Source organism: Lissotriton vulgaris, chromosome 3_1, assembly GCF_964263255.1.
Source record: "Lissotriton vulgaris chromosome 3_1, aLisVul1.2, whole genome shotgun sequence".
NCBI lineage: Eukaryota > Metazoa > Chordata > Amphibia > Caudata > Salamandridae > Lissotriton > Lissotriton vulgaris.
The window spans coordinates 1,539,282,762-1,539,309,263 of record NC_141689.1 but is presented as its reverse complement, the minus strand read 5'-3'; the positions used below and the strand labels follow the sequence as shown (position 1 = coordinate 1,539,309,263).

At 46.2% G+C, this 26,502-nt stretch overlaps 1 protein-coding gene across 1 annotated transcript in view; it reads left to right on the top strand.

Annotated features, from left to right (window-relative positions):
* ARHGEF38 (Rho guanine nucleotide exchange factor 38) overlaps positions 1 to 26,502 on the top strand; it is a 459,846-nt gene that overhangs the window by 416,499 nt on the left and 16,845 nt on the right. The window contains exons 10-11 of the mRNA XM_086962037.1: positions 3,259 to 3,579; positions 3,775 to 3,915. Coding sequence (XP_086818163.1) covers positions 3,259 to 3,579; positions 3,775 to 3,915 — 462 coding nt within the window. The remainder of the gene's footprint in view (positions 1 to 3,258; positions 3,580 to 3,774; positions 3,916 to 26,502) is intronic.

Sequence of the window (26,502 nt, the reverse complement as noted above, 5' to 3'; positions counted from 1 at the left end):
CAACATCGTCAAGGAATTTTCCAACCCCTCGGCCAACTCCAACGACATCACCCCCTCTCAAACCCTCTGCGACTCCCTAGCCTCTTTTTTCCACAACAAGATTGCTGACATCCACAACAGCTTTGACAACCAACCCGGAAGCCAACCCACCCTACCATCTGCTGACCATCTTCCCCCCGTAAACACCCTTAACGCCTGGAACCCAATCTCCACTGAGGACACCATCCGCCTGATGAATTCCATCCACTCTGGATCCCCCACAGACCCATGCCCTCACCACATCTTCAACAAAGCAGACTCCGTCATAGCTCCTCACCTCCGAGACGTCATCAACTGCTCCTTCAACTCCGCTACCTTCCCAGAAGACTGGAAACACGCTGAACTCACCGCCCTTCTGAAAAAACCAACAGCAGACCCCACCGAACTCAAAAACTACCGCCCCATCTCGCTTCTTCCATTCCCGGCCAAAGTCATCGAGAAAGCCGTCAACAACCAGCTCTCCGCCTTCCTCGAAGCCAACAAATCACTCGACCCCTCACAATCTGGCTTCCGAGCCAAACACAGCACTGAGACCGCCCTCATCGCAGCCACAGACGACATTCGAACTCTACTGGACAATGGAGACACAGTCGCCCTCATCCTCCTCGACCTCTCTGCAGCATTCGACACAGTCTGCCACAGCACCCTTTTACAACGCCTCAGAAACATCGGAATCCAAGGAAAAGCACTGGAATGGATCACCTCGTTCCTAACCGGAAGAACCCAGAGAGTCCGCCTCCCACCATTCAAGTCCGAGGCCTCTGAAATCATCTGCGGCGTACCTCAAGGATCCTCACTCAGTCCCACCCTCTTCAACCTATACATGAGCCCCCTCGCGGCCATCGCCCGCCAACACAACCTCAACATCATCTCTTACGCGGACGACACTCAACTGATCCTTTCTCTCACCAAGGACCCCAGCACCGCCAAAACTAACCTACAAGAAGGAATGAAAGAAGTCGCCGAATGGATGAAACAAAGCCGTCTGAAACTGAACTCAGACAAAACAGAAGTCCTCATCTTAGGTACATCCCCCTCTGCATGGGACGACTCCTGGTGGCCGGAAGCCCTCGGAAAAGCACCCATCCCGACAGGCCACGCACGGAACCTTGGCGTCATCCTGGATTCTTCACTCTCAATGAACAGACAAGTCAGCGCCGTATCCTCTTCCTGCTTTAACATTCTTCGCATGCTCAGAAAAACATTTCGCTGGATCCCCTCCGAAACAAGGAAAACAGTCACCCACGCTCTAGTCACGAGCCGACTGGACTACGGAAACACCCTCTACACAGGTACCACCGCTAAACTCCAGAAGAAACTACAACGAATCCAAAACGCCTCAGCCAGGCTCATATTAGACATCCCACGCAACGAACACATCTCTGGTCACCTTAAAGACCTCCACTGGCTACCCGTCAATAAGAGGATCACTTTCCGACTGCTTACCCACGCACACAAATCACTCTACGACATCGGACCAGACTGCCTCAACTCTCGACTGTCCTTCTACACCCCCTCCCGCCAACTTCGCTCTTCCAGCCAAGCCTTCGCCACTGTACCTCGCATCAACAAGACCACCATGGGAGGCAGATCCTTTTCATACCTGGCTGCCAAAACATGGAACTCACTCCCCGCTTACCTTCGCCTCACCCAGAATCACCTAGCGTTCAGAAAGCAGCTTAAAACGTGGATATTTGACAAATAATCCTCCTCCCCTTCCTAAGCGCCTTGAAACCCTCTGGGTATGTAGTGCGCTATACAAATTTTATGACTTGACTTGACTTGACATTGTTTTAATTACAACGTATTCAGAAGAAAAGGTATTCCTGATGTAAGACTGAGGAATAGTGGTGGGCAAGAAAACCCCACCACCACGAAGGAGTGTGAGAGGAAAAGTGTGTCTGAACAAAAAAAGAAGATATATCTTCTGAAAACAAATAGACTTTCAGAGGCCCTCAGTCAAAGGCTTATGGTGTGCCTATAAATGTCAATGAGGGGAAGAAAAGTGAAAGAGAAGGTACATGAAAGTCTGTGCTTCTAGGCTGGCACTTCGGATACTGCAGGTGAAGCCCTGTATGAGCTTCTGGGTGATAGTCCAGCTCATAGCTCAGTTTGTGCTCTCTGGTAGAGCAAGGCTGAGTGTAGATAATGAAGAAGTGAAAGGAAAAGTATTGTCGAGAAAACAGGAGTTTTTCACAAATGGGCTAAAAAGTCTTGTCACAATTTTTGAAGCTCATTGAGTTTGTGGAGCTGTTGAAGACAGTAGCGCATTCCAAGGATGGCTATGTACATTTTTGTGTGTGAAGTTTCAGGACTGTGTCTTTGTACAGAGGGAAGCCGATAGTGACACGCGGGTGGGTACCTTATGGATTGTATATGATTGTGTTCTGTTTTTTGGCAACCAATAAGTAAGTTGCTTTCGTTCTAATTATTTAATTTTAACATGGAATTTACAGAACAATAACTCAGTATAATTTACATTCAACATGGTCTTTTAGGAACAATGGTGAAAGGGAAAGACCTGTTTGTGTTCCCTGTTGACTCAGAGCAGTTTCTGAGAGCAAATGTGTTAAGAGACTGCCTGAGGCAGAAGGCTCTGTCCACTTTAAAAATGATTTGTATCTTGGTCTCATCTCCTTTTCTCCTTTCTCTTGTTTCTCTGGGATTCTTTGTTCTTTTTCCTTTCTTTTCTCTTTTCCTTTCATTTTTTCGCTTTCTTCTTTCCTGCTATTTTTTGCTTTATAGCTTATAGAATATTTGCTATTTTTGCTTTTCCACATCCATTATATCCTATGTATAATGATATCATTTTCATATCTTATTTTATTATCTATTTACATATGTACGTATTTCTGTATTTTCCTCTAAAAACTTTTTAATAAAAAATTCCAACACAAAAAAAATGATTTGTAAAGGTTTAGAATGCCCAGATGTTAATTCCGCCGCATAACAAAATCTCTTTGAAAACTGATCATTGTAAAAGTAGGGTTTGTGACTAGTGAAGTGAAAAAAAAATCTTTTGCTGCATGTAACTATCTGGGACCACCTTACATAGAGCTTTGCAATCTATGTTGGTCCCTGCCTCTGTATGCATACAAGAGCAGAGAGTTGCCCCTGCAAACATCCTTTTGTAATTAAACTTTGTCTGTCAATACTGTGGGACCTGTATCCTATGAAGTTGTGCTAATTGATAATTTCTTCTGACTTGTAACCCACCAGAGACTCCAGATGGACCGGATGGTCTGGACGCCACTCACCACACTACAGGCCATGTTTCCAGGGCCACAGAAGCTCATTCAGAAACGCTACGACAAACTGCTGGACTACAAAAGCCACCCACAGAAATCTTCTGGAGAGGCGCTGGATTTGTCTAGGAAAGATTTTGAGGCTCTCAATACACAGCTGGTGGAGGAGCTTCAGGTGTTCAATACAGCCGCCAGGACCATTTTACATAACTGCCTGCACTGCTTCGTTTCTCTCTTGAGGGACCTCATGCTCACAGCTCTGCAGTCCACCTCGCGTCCCAAGGTGCCAATGCTGGTAAGCATTTCTTCCAGGTTCAGTGCCGGTCGAAATCCATCTGTTGACCACTAGACATGATGAGTTGATGCTATGCATTGCCCTCTAAGTTACCTGCACAATATTACATTCAAATACAAAAAAGCAACTGAGTAGTAGATTTGCCTAGAATGACAAGTTGGCTTATCGCCAATCATGATCTTGTGTATATTTCAGCCTCTGCCCACCAATATCAACGAAGTCCAGACTCAGGTGATGGAAGAACTTCACAATCTGAACTTTTTCAAAGACAACAGCAGTGCAACATTCATAGAACGAAAGCTGAGCTTCGAAAAGAAGAAGGTGACCCCTATCACAGTAAGTTGGTAGATAGTTTTATTTTGTTGCTTAGTCTGTCTCTTAACTTGCTAGAAGTTATTTGAAAACTTTCATAGGAAAGGAAAATTGATGCCTTCGCTGGCTTCTCTAACTGGGCGCATTCACTAGTCTGTATCCAGTTGCAGCTAGTTTGCTCTGAGCCATTGCTCAGAATAATGTACTGGTAGTCTGTGATAAGGGTGTTTTTTAATATATATTTTTTTAAACTTTATTTTTGATTTTACTTTTTATAATTTATTCAAACAATCAACATTACAGCATATAATAATGCATTGGCATTTGTACACTGTTCCAGAGGCAAACAGGGCTACGTTTCAAATCAAGCTACAGTAGAATCAACAATGAGACCACATTATGAGCAGCACGTTAGTACAATATAATTATCGGGGGGTATTCATTAGGCTCAGTTCCCCAAGTCCGTTCCATCCCGGTTTGCCCCTCCTTCCGTAGTAGCCCCACTGGATGTTGAATCACTCTGAATACCATCCTCTCCCTCCGAGTTGAGGGCCATACCACACAACTGGCTCCATTCCATGAGGTCTGCCTTTAAGTAGTGATAAGGGTTTGATGAAATTGGGTTTCAATAATTAATATCAAAAGCTTTTCATGTTCATTTAATAGTGCTATTTGTGGTTGTAGTGCAAACTGTAGTTTGTGTAGCAATGCTGTTTGCATGTAGACAGCACTCTGTAGTGTGAACACATTAAAAGCAAAAAGTGAGAATGCATCTCTTTTACCCAGCCTGACTTGTGGTATCATGGGGTGTGGTCTGCGAGAGTGAGGCATCTGTGAGGGTGATGTGTGTACATATTGATGTGGGTGGTAGCTTTAAAATGCTAAGTATTCAAATCTGTTATTGTTAATGTTGGAAATGGCCCTTTTTGCAGGGTTATCCCCAAACTTTTTGCTTCTTCCTCCTCTTGTTTCCTGACTTCTTTGTGTTGGTTTTAGGACTCTGGGCACTTTACTGCTGCTAATCAGCGCTAAAGCGCATATCTCTCTGTGTAAAGTGTTATGGATTGGTGTTTCCATGATTGGATATTTGATTTACTTGTTAGTCTCCAGTAAAGTGCACTGAGTGTGCCAGGGCCTGTAAATCAAATGCTACTAGTGGACCTGCAGTACTGATTGTGCCACCCACCTGAGTGGCCCTAAAAAGGTACCTCAGACCTGCCATTGTAGAGTCTGCGCGCAGTTTGTAACTGTCATGTCGACTTGGCCCGTGCACAGACTGGGAAAGGGTAGCCCCCGATATTCTAGGTAGGTCAGGAAAGGGCTGAATAGACCCGGGCTGCGATTGGGGAAGAGGGAGGAGATTTCCTTGCACCTCAAAGGGCCTGGTCTGCCTCTGACAATGCCGTCTCCACCCCCTACCGGTAAATAACACCAGAGAAGGCAGAACTGGTTCAAGACACCCTCTGGCTGGAGGATCAAATGATTTTTGGATACAAATACTAGGGCCCGACCCTGAACTTTAGAACTCTTTTGGATCAAGAAGACTGCCAAGAAGGAGAGCTGGAGAAGCTGTGAGGAGGACTTACCACTTTGCTGTGTGCTTTGCTGTGTTGGCCTGCAGTGGCTGCTTCTGTCTGGAGCAGTGAAAGGATTGGACTAAAATGTCTGCAATCTGCTATGTGAGTTTCTCCAAGGGCTTGAGGTAGAGCTTGCCCTCTGTTCAAGAAGTCTCAGGAACAACAAAGACTTCAAGCTCTTCTGCCCGCAGCACTGGTGACTGTGTGTTTTGTGCTGCAACAGAGGAAAAGCAACTCAACGACGTCTAGGACGCCGCTGCCGACTCTGTGTCCTGACTGCACCGCAGAGGGCACAGGCGCAATGCCGCACTGTGACTTTGGTCTCACTGACGACACCTGCTGATGCTGCCACTGAGCCACTGCTCACACCGCGACCTGTGGGCACTGCACTCCGCACTGCCTCGCTTCACGACGATGCCTTGGCATCACAGAGGGCATCGCCACAACACCTCACTGCGACCCTGGTCTCCCCTACGATGCCTGCTGACACCGCCACTGAGCCGCTGCTCGCACCGCAACCTGTGGGCACCGCACTCTGCACCGCCTCGCTTCACGACGAAGCCTTTTTATCCCCGAAGATGCCGCTCCACACCGAAATTGACGCCGCTGCTTGCACCGTGGTTCGAGGACACCGCTCGTAGATATCTCAACACACCGCCCTCATCCCGCACCTCAGCCTTGGCCTACCGACGACGGAACCATCGACTCCAGTTCGTCAGTCGACGACAGTGCTTCAGCAACGATGACGCCGCTGCTTGCACCGTGACCTGCCAGCACGGTGACGAGCACTGCCTTCATCTCGCACTGCGACCCTGGTCTCACCGATGACGCCATCCGATGCCGACACGAGCCGCTGCTCACACGGCGACCTGAGGGCACCGCACCACTGCACTTCGCACCGCAGCACACGACGCCTGCCGACGTCAGCGCTCCTGACTCCAACAGAAAGGAAATCGACCTGCAACGTGTGTGACTTCGAGGGCCCCGACAACTCCTGCACCGACTTCCGGAACCGACGCCTGCAGACGCCGTGGTTTCGGAAGCTCCACGAGAGTCGCAGACAGCCTGCATTTCTGAAAGGTACTGTTTGCGGGTCTTCCCGACACCATAGCTGGCTCACGACACCGCGGTCAGCCAGAACTGTTTGAATTTGTTTGTTTACGACGCCGTGATAGCCCCGGACAGAGCTATCGACATTAAGGAACTATTTTTAAGGCATATTTTGATAGAAGAAGATTTTGAAGCACTGTATGGTGGATTTTTATCATATTTGGTCTTGTCTTAAGTATATAAAAATGTTGGATATGTTTCTAAACTGGTGTGGTGCCCTTTTGTAGTGCTTACACTGTATTACTGTTGGTTATGTGCAAATGCTTTACAATCTGCTTTTAAGGTAAGCCTGATTGCTCGTGCCAAACTACCAAGGGGGGAGCAGGGGTTATTTTAGGAATATAACTCCCTTATCCTGACTAGAGTGGTGGTTTCTGCCTTGCTTTGGCACATGCCCTAGCCTGCCAAAAATCCCATTTCTAACAATTACTTTGCTGCATTCTGACCCTTCCTTGGCGACAATTGGTTATTCGGGAGCTTGGCAAAAGCTGCTTTGTTTTTAATGGTGCCCTACACCATATTATCTTAATTTAGATTACTCACCCTATTTTTGCATGTGCTCCGTCCGTTCACTGGTAACAAGGAACCTTTACTTCTTTTTTGAAAACATTTTTTATTATTTTCATATCGACCAGTTACAAAATACAATGTCATCCACAGCCATCCTCTCTCAAATCTTCCTATAACCCCTTCCCAGCACATCACAGTTGAGCCATCAAATGATACATATGAGATCTATATGATCAGGACCTGATGATATGCTTATCGCCACGTAACATTACTAAATGATAAGTATCTTAAACATCTTACTTATACTATTCCTAACCCCAGTCCTGGTTCCCCCCTAGCCCTCCCCACCGGTGTGTTATACATTAAGCACTGAATTCAAACCTTATTGTGTACGTGCACTGCGATGTAGCGTTTTCCACAATGTACCTTTCAAGGGGACTTTCCAAGCATAAGAGTCTCTACCTATTCCTCGTCTGAGTGGAGATCAGCCAGAGACTGTACCAGCATTTCCCAGGCGTTTGCAGATTAAAGCGCTTTCTCATTATTCAGACGCCGTGCCTGTTGAAATCTGAGTGTACTCTCACTACTGGCCCACTTTTGCATCTCAGCCTTCCATCTCTTGCTATTGGGGCCCTCCTTCGACTTCCAATGCCTTGTTATTTCCCTTTTAGCTAGCAATAACCCCAAGTCCACAAATGTACTAGTCCACTTTGTCTTGGAGGTGTGAGGAAACCAGTGCAGTATACATGTTGCCATGTCAAATGTTAAGCGTCTCTCCGTAACCTCATTCAGTATGCTCCCAACTTTTTCCCAGTAATCTCCCAGTTTTGGGCACTCAGAAGGAACCTTTACTTCACCCTCAAACGAGTTCCCCCTTTTCCCAAGATTATTTTTGCAAAATCTGTAACAGCAAGGATTTGGTTAGTAACAGGTCAAGAAACTGCTAGATAATGCTACTCTGAGGAAATGCTTAGTTTACTTCCGTGCATGTCACAGCTATGGTAGATTCTTACAAAGCTCCTACTTAGCTTCTATTATGGTGCAACATTTCATTTCAATAGAACCTTTCTGGGGAAGAATGACTTTGTGTTTGTGTGTCTTGTTGTGGAAGTGTTGCTTGTGCAGGGCATTCTCAAATCAATTGTCCAATCAATGCCTCATACACGTCTCCTCATCAGTTGCTCCCTTGACAGCACAGGTGAACCCGATAATGGACCAAATGTGGCAGTGGAATTGCTGGCACTGCTGCCAATAGGCCGAATTATGTCTGAAAGTATCTGTGGCATCAACATTGCACACTACAATGCAACTACCACTTACGGCCTTTGGGCACTCAAGCATTGTCTCAGCACCAGGGCATAAACTGTCCCAGGGCAGCAGTGTCTGCGTTCTGTAGGAGTGACATGCAGTGAAAAGAGTGTCTCAGGGGCTCACAAACCTTCACTTTGAACTGAAGGGCTACTCTAGGATTGATAGGAGAAGCTATCAGATTGGCTGTTACAGAAAGAGCTAAGATGGGCATGTATCACTGTCTTGTACAGGATAAAGAATGCACTCGGATACACTGAAATGGCAACAGCTATGTGAGCTCTTTTATGGATTTCACTGGTGTAGTGTAAGCCTATATTTGTGATGTAGTGTTTTGTGCTTATTTTCCATGTATTATAGATGTATTTTATTTCTCAAGCAAGTCTTAAGAGTGATTCTAAAATTAGATGGCCGGAAAGGAAGAAGTGGTTGGCAAGAGGTTGGCAAATCGCAAACATCATAATTCTCAGATTTGAGATTTACAACACAAACCTTATAAAATGTTTCATGTTTTAAGTATTTTAAGTTTTCATGAAAAATTTTGCAGCTGTGTACATGTCGTGTATGAGAGTGTGTATTTAAAAGCACCACAGAAGGCACGCATTACCAGCTAAAACAACTGCAAGGAAGGGTTTAGTCTGGGTAAGGGACGGTGGGCTCAATATACTCCATGTTTGACTATTGTGCGATAAATTGATGCACACAGGGAAGGAATTTGGGCTTGGCACAAAAAGGTTTATTGTGCATGTGTGCTATAATCATCTTGTCAGTCTGGATTAAATCCAAAGGTCAGACACTTCATGTTTTTGGATCAAAAAGAGTTGAATCGGAGTGAATTCCTTGGTGAACAGTTGGTTGAAAATTCACAGTAGGAAGCCAGCTCTTTATGTAGTATATCAAAACGAGTTATTCTGTGCAAAGGGTCCAGGTATTCCCTTGTGAATGGATATGGTTTGCTCGAGCAATCACAAGGTGCTCTTTTAGAGGGTAGTGTGTTCGAGCAGCCTTAGCTAACCAGAGAGGAGTGTGAAGCATCTGCAAATACACACAGCAGTCAATAAACGATTCACATGACCCACTAAGGAGATTAATACCAATTTATAACAAGCATTGGAAATGCAATAGGTCTCGCATTAGAAAAGTTGGATCTATTGGTTTTGTAAATGACAATTTTATTTTTATGTGTTGGTCTTGAAAATAGCAAAATGAATAGCTTTGTCATTAACAATGCCAATACTTTTAACTTTTGCAAATGTGACATCTATAGCATTTGTAATGCAACATGTTTTGTATGTACGTGACTTAGACTTATGTTCAGTGTATTTTATTGTGTCGAAAATCCAAGAACAGAGGTGAAATATTAACATTTTTGTGACAATTGTAATAAAGCTTGAAACATTGAGAGAACATATTTGAACCAGTTGTTGTTGAATAGTTGCACAGAGTGATGCTGTGAGGGTGATAGATAGAGTGAGTGGCGATAGATAGATAGATACATAGATAGAGTGAGTGGCGATAGATAGATAGAGTGAGTGGCGATAGATAGATAGATAGATAGATAGATAGATAGATAGATAGATAGATAGATAGATAGAGTCCGATAGATCCGATAGATAGAGTCCAATAGATAGAGTCCAATAGATAGAGTCTGATAGATAGAGTCTGATAGATAGATAGATAGATAGATAGATAGATAGATAGATAGATAGATAGATAGATAGATAGATAGATAGATAGATAGAGTGAGGGCGATAGATAGATAGATAGATAGATAGATAGATAGATAGATAGATAGATAGATAGATAGATAGAGTGAGGGCGATAGATAGATAGAGTGAGGGAGATAGATAGATAGATAGATAGATAGAGTGAGGGCGATAGATAGATAGAGTGAGGGCGATAGATAGATAGATAGAGTGAGGGCGATAGATAGATAGATAGATAGAGTGAGGGCGATAGATAGATAGATAGATAGATAGATAGATAGATAGATAGATAGATAGAGTGAGGGCGATAGATAGATAGATAGATACATAGATAGAGTGAGTGGCGATAGATAGATAGAGTGAGTGGCGATAGATAGATAGATAGATAGATAGATAGATAGATAGATAGATAGATAGATAGATAGATAGATAGAGTCCGATAGATAGAGTCCGATAGATAGAGTCCGATAGATAGAGTCCGATAGATAGAGTCCAATAGATAGAGTCCAATAGATAGAGTCCAATAGATAGAGTCCAATAGATAGAGTCTGATAGATAGAGTCTGATAGATAGAGTCTGATAGATAGAGTCTGATAGATAGAGTCTGACAGATAGAGTCTGACAGATAGAGTCTGACAGATAGAGTCTGACAGATAGAGTCTGATAGATAGAGTCTGATAGATAGAGTCTGATAGATAGATAGATAGATAGAGTGAGGGCGATAGATAGATAGATAGATAGATAGATAGATAGATAGAGTGAGTGCGATAGATAGATAGATAGATACATAGATAGAGTGAGTGGCGATAGATAGATAGAGTGAGTGGCGATAGATAGATAGATAGATAGATAGATAGATAGATAGATAGATAGATAGATAGATAGATAGATAGAGTCCGATAGATAGAGTCCGATAGATAGAGTCCGATAGATAGAGTCCAATAGATAGAGTCCAATAGATAGAGTCCAATAGATAGAGTCTGATAGATAGAGTCTGATAGATAGAGTCTGATAGATAGAGTCTGATAGATAGAGTCTGATAGATAGAGTCTGACAGATAGAGTCTGACAGATAGAGTCTGATAGATAGAGTCTGATAGATAGAGTCTGATAGATAGATAGATAGATAGAGTGAGGGCGATAGATAGATAGATAGATAGATAGATAGATAGATAGATAGAGTGAGGGCGATAGATAGATAGATAGATACATAGATAGAGTGAGTGGCGATAGATAGATAGAGTGAGTGGCGATAGATAGATAGATAGATAGATAGATAGATAGATAGATAGATAGATAGATAGATAGAGTGAGGGCGATAGATAGATAGATAGAGTGAGGGCGATAGATAGATAGATAGAGTGAGGGCGATAGATAGATAGAGTGAGGGCGATAGATAGATAGATAGATAGATAGATAGATAGATAGATAGAGTGAGGGCGATAGATAGATAGATAGATAGAGTGAGGGCGATAGATAGATAGATAGATAGAGTGAGGGCGATAGATAGATAGAGTGAGGGAGATAGATAGATAGATAGATAGATAGATAGATAGATAGATAGATAGAGTGAGGGCGATAGATAGATAGAGTGAGGGCGATAGATAGATAGAGTGAGGGCGATAGATAGATAGATAGAGTGAGGGCGATAGATAGATAGATAGATAGATAGACAGATAGAGTGAGGGCGATAGATAGATAGATAGAGTGAGGGCGATAGATAGATAGATAGAGTGAGGGCGATAGATAAATAGATAGAGTGAGGGCGATAGAGTGAGGGCGATAGATAGATGTCTGTTGTTCCTGTCTGTGAGATGCGCCCCCTGTTGGTCCTGTGTGTGTGAGTTGTGCCCCCTGTTCCTGCCTGTGTGAGATGCGCCCCCTGTACCTGTCTATGTGAGATGCGCCCCCTGTTGTTCCTGTCTGTGAGATGCTCCCTCTGTTGCTCCTGTCTGTGTGAGAAGCATCCTCTGTTCCTGTCTGTGTGAGATGTGGCCCCTGTTCCTGTCTGTGTGAGATGCGCGCTCTGTTGTACCTGTATGTAAGAAGCGCCCACTGTTGGTCCTGTCAAGTGTGGGAATGAGTGAGAGAAAAGAGAGCAAGAGGAAAAAGAATAAAGGTGATAGAGAGTGAATGAAGGGGAGTCAAAGAGAGAGAGGGAATAAGGGGAGATAGAGTAAATGAAGGGAAGGGAAGGAGAGAGAGATAGAGAGAGAGAGTAAATGAAGGGAAGGGAAGGGAAGGGAAGGGAAGGAGAGAGAGAGAGAGAGAGAGAGGGGGGGAGGGAGAGAGAGAGAGAGAGAGAGAGAGAGAGAGAGAGAGAGAGAGAGAGAGAGAGAAACAAAAAACACAAGTGATAAAAAAAAGTAAGCCATGCACGAGTGATTAACGAATGCTGATATTTTTAAGCCCACAGCACATGTTACTTTGCCTAATGGGAGAATATAAAAAATTGACAGAGTGCGCAAACCACAGAGTTAATGGCCAATAAAAATAAATCCAAGAGCGAGCCGTGCACGAGTGAATAAGTACTGCTGATATTTTTAAGCACACATCTAATGGTACTTTGCCCAGTGGTAGAATAAAAAACAAATTGACAGAGTGTGCAAACCACAGTGTCAATGGGCAATAAGAAAGCAGGAGCAAAACTCCGAACTGTACTCTATTACCTGTCAGCCTCCTAAACACGATGTTTTGTGCGCAAATGATTCTGGAGGGATGTATGGTAATTAGCATTTCCTGTTCACGGCTGGGGCAAAAATTCCTTTAGATGATCGATTCTTGCTCTACACATTTTCTTCTCATTTAATACCTTAAAAAAAAAGAGAGAGAAGTCCACTGTGTCGTAGCCCATCACCCCCCAAAAAATGAACAGCAAACAATAACTACCAGATGGGAGAATTAATATATTCGTCCAGGCCACAAGCAGCAAGGAATCCAGGCGCCTGAGCTGAGTGTGCACCACGTATGTTCCTCGCTTGCATCACCCACCAGAAGGATTTCACAAGTGCTGCAAAACCAGTAGGCATAGAAACAAATGGAGAGGGAGGGGGTGGGCTGCCTACTGATGCGTGTGGCAAGAGATGGAGAATGAGAGCAATTAGGGGGGAGGAGAAGTGAGGCCAGAGCGAGGCTGATGCCTTTGATGATGGAATGCGAGCTCCCAGAAGCTGTGCCAATGGAATTAACGTCTAGACTAATGGTACATTAGTACAACTGTAACAAGCGCTATTTAAAATGGAATTCTTTTTACTAAGGCAGAGTTATGTACGTAGCACATACATAATGTTTAGCAACTATTCTGTCTGCATCAAGAACGGATGGTGGGGCAGACGTAACGTAGAGTTACTTGTGCATGTGCTTAAACTGGTGGTTTCTTTTATCCTCTCCTGATTTGTCAAAAGTAACCTGAAGCAGCTGACAACTCCCTGCGGCGCTGTCAGAGGAAATGCAGTCGCATCACATACCGGCGAACAGTCTGTGTACTTAGCAGGCAGTGTTGTGGGAGGAGTTGCAGAGGTGGGTGATGGTGCGGCGCTAGGCTAACTGTAGTGGCTAGAAGAAAAACACAATGAAAACTACAATAATATAATTCAAAAAGTGACTGGGGCATTTAGGACGGCCAACACCGACCTATGAACTCCAACATGGCGACAGCAGAGAGAGCGGCGTGGGCACTGCAGGAGGAATGAGAGGGGGGCAGGAGGAAAAGTGGCTGGTGAGACCGGCCCTTAGTGCGTCACTCAGTAAAGCCCAATGTGCTTGAATGTAGGAATGTAAATATACAGGAATAGGATTGGCCAGTATCATGACGGTCTTGCGACTTTAATTATATTTTTGCGAATGCCCTGCAGCCACCATTACAAATCATAATGGTAGCGATTTTCTCAAAAAATTGACCTGGCGCGTTGATATTTATGTAAACCATTGTGGTCATGATTCTCTTTTCGTGCTGGCAGGGGGAGGAAACAAGCACACTCCTACACCGCAAATGTAATGAGCGATGCATATCGTTGACAGCCTTGCTGCAGACAGAGCGTTAAGAGCCGGCAGCTTAACAAGAGAGAAAGAAAGAGGGAGATGTATGGAGTTGGAGAGAAAGATCAGAGACAGAGCAGAGAGAGAGGAGAGAAATGGAAAGAGAGAGAGAGTTAGTTAATATATTCGTCCAGGCCACAAGCAGCAAGGAATCCAGGCGCCTGAGCTGAGTGTGCACCGGCGGCCGTGAAACTGAAAGTACGGCCGGCCGGCCGTGAATAATTAGGGGATGAGCGCACGCTGAGAAGCTGCCTTTGATGTGGTAATGCGAGGCAGGCAGGCAGGCGGCTGGTGGCATTGTGCACGCGCTTTTTAGGGCTTGTGCTTGCGCAATGACCTAAAAAGCACATGCACTCAAAGAATTCGCCAGTGGAATCGCCAGTGGTGGTTAAAGACTGGATAAGCCCCTATAGAGCTTCCAGCTGTGCACATGTGCACAGCAGGCGAGCCCTAAAAATAACATGTACCTTTATATATGTTTAGACACCAGAATCAATACTATCATGTAAGTATGTTTTTCAAGAGAAATACTTTTGCATTTAAACAGTCGACAGTGCATTTTTCAGGGACTGCAATGTTATTTATGGAAGTAAAAACAAATACTCCATACAAGTTATTTACGGCAACGTACGAGATCAACCTCCAGGACTTGAGTTGGGTATTGGGCAAGGTCTAAAGCACACCAACAGATCACCTCCAGCGGCACGAGGGCAGCCAAGTACATTGGTACAAAACAGCATCAGGTGTCCAGTGCAAGCCAAGGGGAGGTCAGTCAACTTGAACAGATGCTGCAGTGTCGGACTGGGAGGACAGTCTGGCTGAACCAACAGGGGGACTCAGGCCTCACAATGCTCAGGGACAGGGTGACACCTTTGGTCCTCTACTCCACGTGGCAGGGGCAACGGATGCAGAGGTGCCCTTAGTCTTCGGGTTTTCATCACCAGGAGCGCTCATGGTAGATGGGACCTGCAAACAGTTGTTACAGGTGATGTCTGAAAGTACACATTGGGAGGACCCCAGTCTGGAGGATCTGGGTACAACATTGGCACCACTGGTCCACTTCAGCTCTGGTTAGGAGGCTCTAATGCAGTGGCGCTTTCTGGTGTCGGGTTTTCGCGGTCTTGGAGCCTCACAGCTCAGTCTTTGGTACTTTCAAGATGCAGGGGAACAGCTCCACTGTTTCACAGGAGTTCCTGTGTCTTTGAAGAAGTGCTGGCACTCCTCCCAGGCTTTGGAGGATCAGCAGCTTGCAGGGTGAGACAACCTTGGCCCAATTGTCGAGAATACTCAAACAGGCCAGCAGGGCTGGTGCCAAGTCGGTTGCTTCTACTGCAGTTCTTGCTTTCCTGGCTCTTCGGCCCTTCTTCTTCATTTGGTCGGCAGGATCTGATTCTCTGGTGCCAGTGGGTCCCCTGAATACAGAATTTAGGGGTGTTAGAGGAGTGTAGGGTAATAGCCAATGTGCTACGTACCCTTGGAGACACTACGCCCCCTATATGACCACTTCCTGGGGAAGGTGGTCATAACCTTGTCCCAGAATTCCAGATTTTGCCATCACCAAGATGGCTAACTTTGAAAAGGCACCTTCACTTCAAATAGCCCACCTTAGGGGTGGCACTAACCTGACTGTAGACTCGCCTGTCTGACTAATTTTCCCACCTGTCCAGGTGCCAAATGATTCTGGACAAAGGGGGATCGGCTTCTTCTCCTGTGGGAGAAATCAAATTCACATACCAAATTCACATACCACAGCGGTAGGCCATTTTAAGCCCCTGCCTTGGAATGCTAATGTGCAGGTCATCCTGTGGGAGGTGGTATACCATATCCCTTGGCCGAGCAGGCTTGGTTTATAGCCCTACTGAGAGCAAAGATTTTCACCATTGGTGGTCATTGGTGGTCAGAAACTCATCTCTGGTGGCAGACTAGTTAAAACCAGTCAGTCAGCACACCAGTAGCTGGTAGGTTTTCAGGCAGCACCTACCTATAAGGTGCCCTCTGTGTGCATTTATTACTAAATCAACCACTGGCATCAGTGTGAGTTTATTACTACAAGATGTTTGATACCAAGCATCCCTATTTTCAGCGAAGCCATCACGTAGCTAGGGAACGCGTTTTCATCAGTGCCCAACACATGCTTTTAAAAATGGCTTCCCTGTTCACTTGTATTGGCAGCAATGGAACTGACCAGCACAGGGGCATACTTGCTCATGCAGATATGCTGTCACATGTAGTATAAAAGGGGGTGGTGATGGACGGAGCATCTGATTCAATCAAACACTCACACCCAGTCAAAAGATCTGGGTTTAATCCATCACCGTTCTTTAGCCCACTCTACCACCCAAGTTCAGACATGGCTATATGCAAATCAGTCTGACCCTGTGCCTCATGGGAACAGTCCAGCCCGAACTGCCAAGCCATGTCTTCCCTGGACAAGAAACAAGCTTCCGAGGACTGGTTTCTGGCATTCCAGCCGTCTTCAGCCCGGCTTGCTTGAATCCAGTGGCAAAGTGAGAAAGGGACTCACGTCTGAGCATACCCTGCCACACTTATGGCGGCCAAAAGCAGTACAAAAGGGGGTGGGGATGGACGGAGCATCTGAATCAGTCAAACACTCACACCCAGTCAAAAGATCTGGGTTTAATCCATCACCGTTCTTAAGCCCACTTTGCCACCCCAGTTCAGACATGGCTATATGCAAATCAGTCTGACCCTGTGCCTCATGGGAACAGTCCAGCTTTTTGTACCGCTTTTGGCCGCCATAAGTGTGGCATGGTAGGCTCAGACGTGAGTCCCTTTCTCACTTTGCCACTGGATTCAAGCAAGCCGGGCTGAAGACGGCTGGAATGCCAGAAACCGGTCCTCGGAAGCTTGTTTCCCATCCAGGGAAGACATGGCTTGGCAGTTCGGGCTGGACTGTTCCCATGAGGCACAGGGTCAGACTGATTTGCATATGTCCATGTCTGAACTGGGGTGGCAGAGTGGGCTAAAGAACGGTGATGGATTAAACCCAGATCTTTTGACTGGGTGTGAGTGTTTGATTGATTCAGATGCTCCGTCCATCACCACCCCCTTTTGTACCGCTTTTGGCCGCCATAAGTGTGGCAGGGTATGCTCAGACGTGAGTCCCTTGCTCACTTTGCCACTGGATTCAAGCAAGCCGGGCTGAAGACGGCTGGAATGCCAGAAACCAGTCCTCGGAAGCTTGTTTCCTGTCCAGGGAAGACATGGCTTGGCAGTTCGGGCTGGACTGTTCCCATGAGGCACAGGGTCAGACTGATTTGCATATAGCCATGTCTGAACTGGTGTGGGAGAGTGGGCTAAAGAACGGTGATGGATTAAACCCAGATCCTTTGACTGGGTGTGAGTGTTTGATTGATTCAGATGCTCCGTCCATCACCACCCCCTTTTGTACCGTCACATGTAGTATAGTTCGCCCTGCCATAGGGCCGTAAGGCCAGCTGTAGGGGTGACTTACTTATACTGCATACAGTGTCAGCTGGCATGGCACACAGGCTGTGCACCATGTCGTATTTTAACTTTTGCCTGCACCAAGATACACAGCCTGCGGCAGCAGTTTGTTTTAGCTTGGTGGGAGGTCCCTTACGGGTGACACAAGTCATGCTGCAGCCCCTCCTTACCCTTTTTAGTACCTCAGGCACCAGCTGTACCATTTACTAGGAACTTTCAGAGGGTACTACAGGTATTGCCAATTGGGGGCACAATCCCACATTTTTGGGTAAGAGATCTGGCACTGGGGACCTGGATAGCATCAACCCAGTGCACTTCCAGTCAATCACTTCAAATACCAGGCAAAAGGTGGGGGGTGACCATGTTGAAAAGGGCACTTTTCTACGTTCACCATAAAGCTAAATGTATGATGGGACAAAACTTCAAGAACAATCCATTATTCAAAGCAGTTGTTTTCTCTAAATATTTGGATCCTCCTTAAGGACTCTTATCGGTTTCTCTCTCCACAGCCAATAATCACAATATTGGCCTCATCCCTGTGATACACGCGCTTCAATATTCATACATCATTGAGCTAGGCACAGCCTTGTTGCTTAGTGACCTACGATTTTCTTATGCAACACTATCCCAGGTTCAGGATTATCATAAATGGACATCATTAAAATAATGAAGCAGTGTCTAGTCCTTAAGAGAGTCTTTAGTCTGGATGTCTTTCACCACTGGCTTTTGAAAATCACAATATTAATTGGGATAAGGATCTGCTTAAAGCTCATCATGTTGATAGTACAAACAGGAGAGTGCCTTTCGGAACTGTCTCTGGAACTTTATTTTTATCAGCCCCAGAGATTTTGTTGGCAGCTTCATGAATGGATATGGTTCGGGTGACAAAACTGGGTTTGATGTTGAATTTGCTTTGGTCTCTGCTTTTGTGAACAAAGACCCTTGTAGGGACTGATGGAAGCTTCTGGCTTGTACATGTTGCAGACTGAATCAACACTTTTCCAGTCATACTGATTAATTCTAGAACTCTAGGTGAACTCCAACGCACTGGCTCCTGGTGAAGATCTCTTAGTTTCTCAGAACTTTTTCTGTGTAAAACCAGAGTTAAAAGCTTTCATATGATGGTTAGTTGAGATTTTCAGTTTCTGGCCTTTCCTTCATTTATAGGCCCCAACTGGCAACCACACTCTCTCCTAACTGGGTGTGAAATCCTGTGCTCCAGTGTATTTTGGACTCTTTTGTCCTCCATTCTTCTTATCTTCTATTTACTTTTATCAAACCAAGCTGGAATAAAAGTGAAGGAGCCGTGAATCAGTCTTATGATAGTTCTTCCAATTGCCTTCTCACCTGCTTTACTCACACACACACTCTTTTATTTCTAGGAACAAAATGTACCATGGAGATGTAACAGATTAATTGGGAGTTATAGAGACAGTCGCCTTTTCACGGTCTCTTCCACTGGGAATTTGAACTGAGACACAAACCTGTGCGAAGTGGGGAGGAGAGAGGCGGTCAAGGGCTGTGCCTTTTGTGTGATGAAAGGGTGGATTTATGGCAGGTTGGGACTCCACACATTAGGCTACAACTAGTTAAACAGCTGTTAGGCTTAATATTGGAAATTTGTAGCTGTAGTTTGTAGTCACCATTTTCATTTTTTCTAAAGAAGACAGGTACGTGGTACCTAGGTTTTGTTCTGTGACGTGAGTGAGAACGTGCGTGTGGGTGCACATGTGTGTGTCTGTAGCTACACGGATGAACATGTGCGGAGTATGATGGTGTGTGAAACTCATATGTAAAATACTCTGTTGAGGCTGCAGCACCTGTTATCAGGCTTTTGCTAGCCTCTTTCTGATCCTGCCTGGCTGGAGTGGCTGTCTATCATTGAGGAAATCTGCTTTGTTGAGAGATGTGTTTTGTACGGGGTATCTTACTTTAACACCATCGCTGCTAATGGTTTTCCCCTCCTGTGCTGATTGATCGGTAAATCCCATTGTTCATGACGGGCTCAGCTCGTCATCAGCACAGCTCAACCATGCCTCATGACGAGCTGAGCTCGTCATGAGCATCGAAGGGGTTAAAGGTTACTTGTCGCATTGCTATGTGAGTGTCATTCTTTTACTGACCTGCTCATGCTTCAGGTTGCCCAGGTCCCATAAAGACCTTAATTCACATTGAGAACAGATTGATAGGGCACTCCCACTGGTGACTCAGAAATCTCATCCTCTTCAGTATCTCACTTCATGGGCATCACCTGAGCAGGCAAATGCTTCTTTTTTAGTCAAATGGCCCTGACATCAGTTCCAATTCAAAATACACCTCTCCACATGATTCTCAGGACAACCTTTCAATATTCCAGTTTGCCATTAAGCTGAAGATGGCTTAGAGTCAGACACCCTGAAACTATTTCACTGCTGATCAGGGTATGGGCATTATAGGCCCGGCACCTGCACCTCCAGCCCCACAACCCCAGTGGTGCGTGGTTCTAATCAACCAATAAACATCTTGATCAAACACCAAAAAGCCAACAAGTGTTTTGAGGTAACCATTTTTACCAAGACAGGATGTTTATACGTTGAGTACGCTGGACTCTGGCTCTCGTGGTCAGATTTCTATATCACAGAATGCCTAAACTGAGGCCTTGTCAGAGGTCACAGAGGCTATTTCTGGCAAGCTGGAGTGTAGGGGCGTTCACCTGAATCCCCCCTACCTTTAAAGGTCAGTCTGAACACTTTTTTTTTTACCAAATACATGTCTTATGGATTGTTTAGCCTTATCCAGTTAAAAGAATGTGGTGATCAATTTCCTAGGTTCCTTAGTAAAGAAGTCTGTCACTGGACCTCTTTCCATGGTAGCCAGCTCATTCAATTTGAGGTCAATCTTTTATCTGGCAGAAACGTCTCCTTTCCATGGTAAGGCTTACGTTTCTGGGTAAACAGAGACTCCAGTGATATTAGATTGCCAGTTTCTCTAGGCTCCTCAGCCAAATCAAGATTTTAGGAAAAGTTCCCCCTATATTGGGCAATTTATCTTGGCATTCTGTCAAGGAGTAGTTGATCCCTTACTTTGGATCTTTCACAAACTTGGTTATGAAAGTCACTATCTTCCCATCAATCCCTGTGGTTAGAGACAGTTTGCCCTTTAGGGACCATCTTGGGCATTCTGCTTTAGGACCTCCCCTGACCACCTTGTCTAGGGGTTTTCTAATTCTGCTGCTCCCACACACTGTGCAACCTTGGCTACCACGGTCCCTTCTGAGAATCCCTTTTGATAGATATCTTCTGGGTCCTGCCTGCCCAGAGGTTCCTTAATTCCCCAAACCCCTTCCGCAGGCTTAATGTCCATACTACGACACTTTGTGCCACCTTCTGGTCACCATGGTCTGCTGACTGATCCTGTTCCTCTGATTCTTTCTTGTCATCAAAGTCTCCCGGTTGGGGTTCCAGATCTTCCTTTGAGTGGTCGCTCCCAGAGTGAGCTTCATCTATCCATTTCACCAAGGTGCTTTTGCTTGCCTTTTAAGTAAAGCCTGTCTAAGGTGTTAAAAGGCATTTGTCTTTTGCCTTCTGTTATACTCTTTGAGCTCTCTGAGGTTCAGGGGGATGAAAAGCTCCAAAGTCTTGCCGCAACAGGGAGTTTGTGCAGCAGCTGGCCACTAGAAGCAAGGTTTGCCTGCTAAGGGGCTCCAGGGCTGGCAAGATGGTCTTTTGCAGGGATGTGTCAATAGCATCCATAATCTCCTGATCAATGGGGAGTAGCATTTGTTCCTCACACATAAACGCCCCGATTGCCTCCTTCTTGGCGCCTGCCATGTTGTAGTTTAATGCTGAATTTCCTGCACTTTCTACCCAGTCATATACGGCTTGAAGAGGATACTCCTTGTAAAGAACCACCCTTGGATACAGAGAGAACCTCTATAACCCCTTCAAATTGAAGCGCTTCAGCCTTGGTGTAAGGAGAAATGAAAAAGATTAGACTGGGCCTTGTGAGTCTCCCGAATCGCCCTGGGGCTCCCTCAATATATGCCCTGAATTTTTGTGAGACGATTTGCAATATAAATTTCTTACTGCTGCAAATTGGGAGTGCAGGGACTGGCAACTCCTCTCCTCCTCATCTACCCTAGAAATGGACATCAACGAGACTCGCGGGAGAGAGAGCGTACTCCGTTCGTATATGGTGTCTAGCGCAGCTGAAGCTCCACCACACTCCGATAACAGTCCACGTTAATCCTGCCTGTGTTCCAGCCGGGCTCTGCTCAGCTTCTGTCTAGTGAAGTGGCTGGAGGTCTTGAGTTTTACAATCCTCCCAACCACCGTGGTCGGTACACCAGCTGGGCCTGCGCCACCCCCAATATCACAGAGTAGAAAGCACAGAAAATAAAGTGAGCGCATGTTCCAAAGAAAAAATATATATCTCAAAGTTTAACTCAACATCACTGAAACACCTTAAGTGTTGCAGAGTGTAGGAAGGTACCTCCTGACTATGGTTGCCCCCAACTTTTTGCCCTGTGTTTTAGCTGGTTTTTGACATAGTCGACCTGGGACCCTGCCAATCAGGACCCCAGGCCTACTGCTCTCTCTTTAAAATGGATTCCATGTACCCTAGGTACATTTCCAATTGGTACTGGGCCACCCTATCAGACCCTGTAACTTAGGGCATGGGTGTACCCAGGGCTGCCAGGGGCTGCAGCATGTATTATGCCACCCCTGGCTGGCCTCCTAAATTTGACACAACTGGCTGCATGACAGCTGGGGCAAAGTCGTGTAATCACCCTTTGCTGTAGATATAGTATACCTATATCTAACCCTAAAATGGACACACAGATTCCTATCAGTCACTCCTATGGCAGGCCTTGACAATCCTGAAGGCAGAGTGCTTGGAATCGTGTGAGATGGTGCTCTGGCATGAGCTGAGCCTGTCTGCAGCTTGCGGAACCAAGTCCTAATAGCTGTTCCATGATATCGCGTACCATATACTCTTAAGTGCATTATAATCCTCGCGGTTAAATGCTAACTTTGGTATTGCTTTATCAAAACATGTCGAGTAAGGTGTCATACGAATTGGAATACTAACCCCTCGCCAATTCTGGCGACGGGGTTAGCATTCCACCCTTCTAGAGGGACACGACATGTATGTAACTGTGAACCCCGGTTAAAGTTAACTGAAGCCTCAGCTCCACAAAATGGATGCTGCCACCACAGACACGAGTCTGACCTCCTGCTGCTGGGAGTCCTTCCAGCGAGGGAGGCCTGGACAAAGGGTTTCCTGTCCGGGGCGGTGCTAGCACCGTCCCAGACATGGTTTTGTGTATCCTGGGTAGGCAGGGCTTTTCAGGAAGTTGACTGCTGAGTGGCACCCCGGTGCTCACTACGCATAGGCCGGTCTGAGCCAGTTCCAGGGGCACACCAGCTCCTGGCCTGGGGAAGTCCGGCATGGCAGAGGGGTGTAACCACCCCCCTCCTAGTCCCACCCATAGGCAGGACCTAGTCACCGGGTCAGCCCCCTTTTTTAGTATAAAGATGGGAGCGGGCCCCCTGTTCAAATTAGATCATCTTTGGAATCAAGACACGACTTTCTGCGAAAGGACTTCACGATTTCTTCATCAAGATTCTCCCTTGTGGCTAAGGAGTAGTCACCCTGCATCCGCAGGCACCATCCTAAAGAACACTGCGGTCTGCTGCAAGTCCTTCATCACGAATCCGACGACCCAGCTCGACGAGACCCGGCTTCCCTGGCACCTCTGACCTCCACTCACCTCTACAGCAAAGCTGAGAACCGTGAGTGCGACGAGACCTCGAGGGACCGACGATCGCCAAGACTGCACGACATCTTTACTGCAAGCCCACCGTGTCCTCCACGGGTGAGTGCTTTGGGGTCCGAGAAGCCCCGACCCTGCGCAGCTCCAGCACCCAAGGTCAGCCTCCCTGCATCTCCACGATCTGCGTGGGGCCCTTCTGCTGTTTGCTGTGCACCGCGTTGTTTGGCTACTAGCCGGCTGGCTTGTGGCCTTCTGAACGACGCCCGACGACATCACTGCTGCTGGTCTGGTTACTCCAGACTGGCCCTTGCTTCCTTCTTGAAGAGAGGCACCCCGGACCCTCCTGGCCACTCCAGACGCCATTTTAGGTCCACCGCGTGGGCTTGAATTTGCCAAGGCTTTGTTGCCCAATCCTGGGTCCAGCGACGCCGACAGCTTCTATCTTCGTGGGACAGCTCGATCCTCCTTCCTGGTCGCCGACAACGCCTCCTGGTCCGTGAGATCTCCGAGCCCAGCGTCACCCACACGCCTTGTCGAGGTGGCTACCATCCGGTGCCCTCCTGGTGCCCACTGACTACTGGCTAGTAGTCTCGGTCCCCTCTGCTTTCAGGTGTCATCTTCCATCGATCCAGGCTTGGATCCACCGAACTTTCTTCACTGGTCGCCTGCCAGCAACTTCTTTCTTCCAGGCTCCTGGTCCGTCAACGAGGATTCCTGACGTCCTTTGAGTCCTATGCAGCTGCAGCCCCTGGGCTAGGTAACTTCGGCATTTCGGTGCCCCAGCATAGCCTCAGTATCCAAGGGTCAGAATCTACTTTCGTTTTCTCCCTACCAGGTCGGGCTCGCCCGAGAACACTAACTTTGCAAATTCTAGCTACCATAGACTTTGTCCCGCATCTCGCGTGAGAGTGCACACACTGCACCCGAGTCCCCTGGGTCTCCTAGAAGTAATCTAACGATTCTATAGTCAAGTCCTAGCGATTCCAAAGCCTATTAGTACTGTACTTACCTGCTAGTAATTTCGCATTCCACTTTTCAAGTATATGGTTTTCCGTGCCCCTCGGGCATTTGTATATACTGTGCTAACTTAAGTATTTTTGTAAGAGTTTTGGTTTGTGCTTAGTACCCTGTCCTCATAAAGAGTACAGGGCTGTTGTGATCCTTAATAAATAACTGTTTATTTTCATAACACTTGTGTGGTGTCCTTTCACTTGGTGTTCAATGGGTATATGTGGTATAACAGCTGGCTTAACACGCCCTCTCGAGTCTTTAGCCTTAGACTGCTCGTATCCACGCTACTAGGATAGCTGGTCTATAAGGTTGACTTACAACCAATCATCAATAAGGGTTGCTGGACTGATACATAGTGTTCACTAGAATAGTGACCACTGCATATCAGGCCACCTTCTCACATTGGTGAACAGCGGTTGGGATTTGAGCTTGCTGTTGTTTTACCACACGTATCCTAAGAATATCTTATTAAAAGATCACATAAGTACTGTTAGTACATATAACTAAGCTTAGAATACTCTGAGTTCTACTGAACCAGCTGTTGCAGCTCCTCAAGGCTTAGCACACCTTGGCTGCAACTCTTAGCAAGGGATCAGTAGGTAAACACATAGTGTAGGTAGGTGCATCACTTACACCACACTAGAATCAGCATGTGGGACAAAGGAGGAAACTCTGAGTATCCCCTTGTGTCAGTGGACCCTCCACAGGTCCTTACTTCAAAATATGCTGCTCTTAGCTTCCATGAGATGAGACAAGTGTGTACCCTCGGGAAGCTAAAACAGGGGTCTAACCCCACCACCTCCTTTCTGATTGGCCTCTTAGAGGCTTATGATGCCAGTAGGGCTGGTAACCCAGACCCTTCTAATCCAGAGGGGAGTTTGCCCTCCTTACAGGGACCCTTTGATAGCCAGGACCATCCCCTCCAGGAAGCAGATGATGCTGAGGATGAGGATGAGGACCAGTTGTCAGGGGATGAGGCAGATAAGGGACAGGTAGAAGTCAATAGACTAACCAGGTCCAACTTAAGCAGACATGAGCTTGGTACCAGGGGACTCCTGGGCCCACTCTCAGGCCAGCTTAACATTGGGAATGGACGAGTTAGGTCTCTATCAAGAGGCTCTAACAGATCCCTTCGAACCAATGGCTCTCTCAACTCTTCTCACAGAGGGATGTCTTCCCCTAAGAGGAGAGTGTATGAAGCTGAAGAAAGGGCAATCAAACTGAGGATTGAAAGGGAAGAACTTGCCCTGGCCAAAGAGAGACTTGCCCTTGCTAGAGAGCAAGAATTATGTGGGCTACAGCCCACTGGTGGCAGCAATAAACCTAGCAATAGGGAAAGGAGTTTTGATACAAAGCACCTGAATAAGATAGTGCCCCCCTTTAAAGAAGGGGATGACATCCACAAATGGATTACTGCTTTGGAGAGAGCCTGCACTGTGCAGGGTGTTCCCCAAAGTCAGTGGGCAGCTATCTTGTGGCTCTCCTTTGATGGTAAAGGAAGAGATAAGCTCCTCACCACAAGGGTGGAGGATGCTAACAATTACCAAATCTTGAAGAATACACTGGTTGATGGGTTTGGTTTAACCACTGAACAATACAGGATGCTGTTCAGAGACACCCAGAAAACTCAGTCTCAAGATTGGACTGACTTTGTTGATTGTGCCACTAAGGCTTTTGAAGGCTGGCTACTGGGTAGTAAGGTTACTGATTTTAAAGGATTGTACAATCTAATTATGAGGGAGCAAATCTTAAATAATTGTCAGAACCAGTTATTACACCAGCACCTGGTAGACTCTGATCTGACCTCTCCACAGGAATTGGGTAAGAGGGCAGACAAATGGGTCAGAACCAGGGTTAGGCCTAAAAACCAGGGTGGTGACCAGAAAAAGGAATCAACCAAGCCTCAAGAGAAGGGTGGGGATAAATCCACAGAGAAGACTTCCCAAGGGCCCCAAAACTCCAACAAGGGTGGTGGGTCCCAGAACACTCCTTCAGAACAGAAGAAACCTTATTGCCATACCTGTAAACAGGTGGGTCATTACAAAAGTGATGCCAGTTGCCCTAAAAATGGTAATAAGGGAAATATACCCCCAGGTAATACTCCTAAACCTCCTGTTACCACTAGTGGT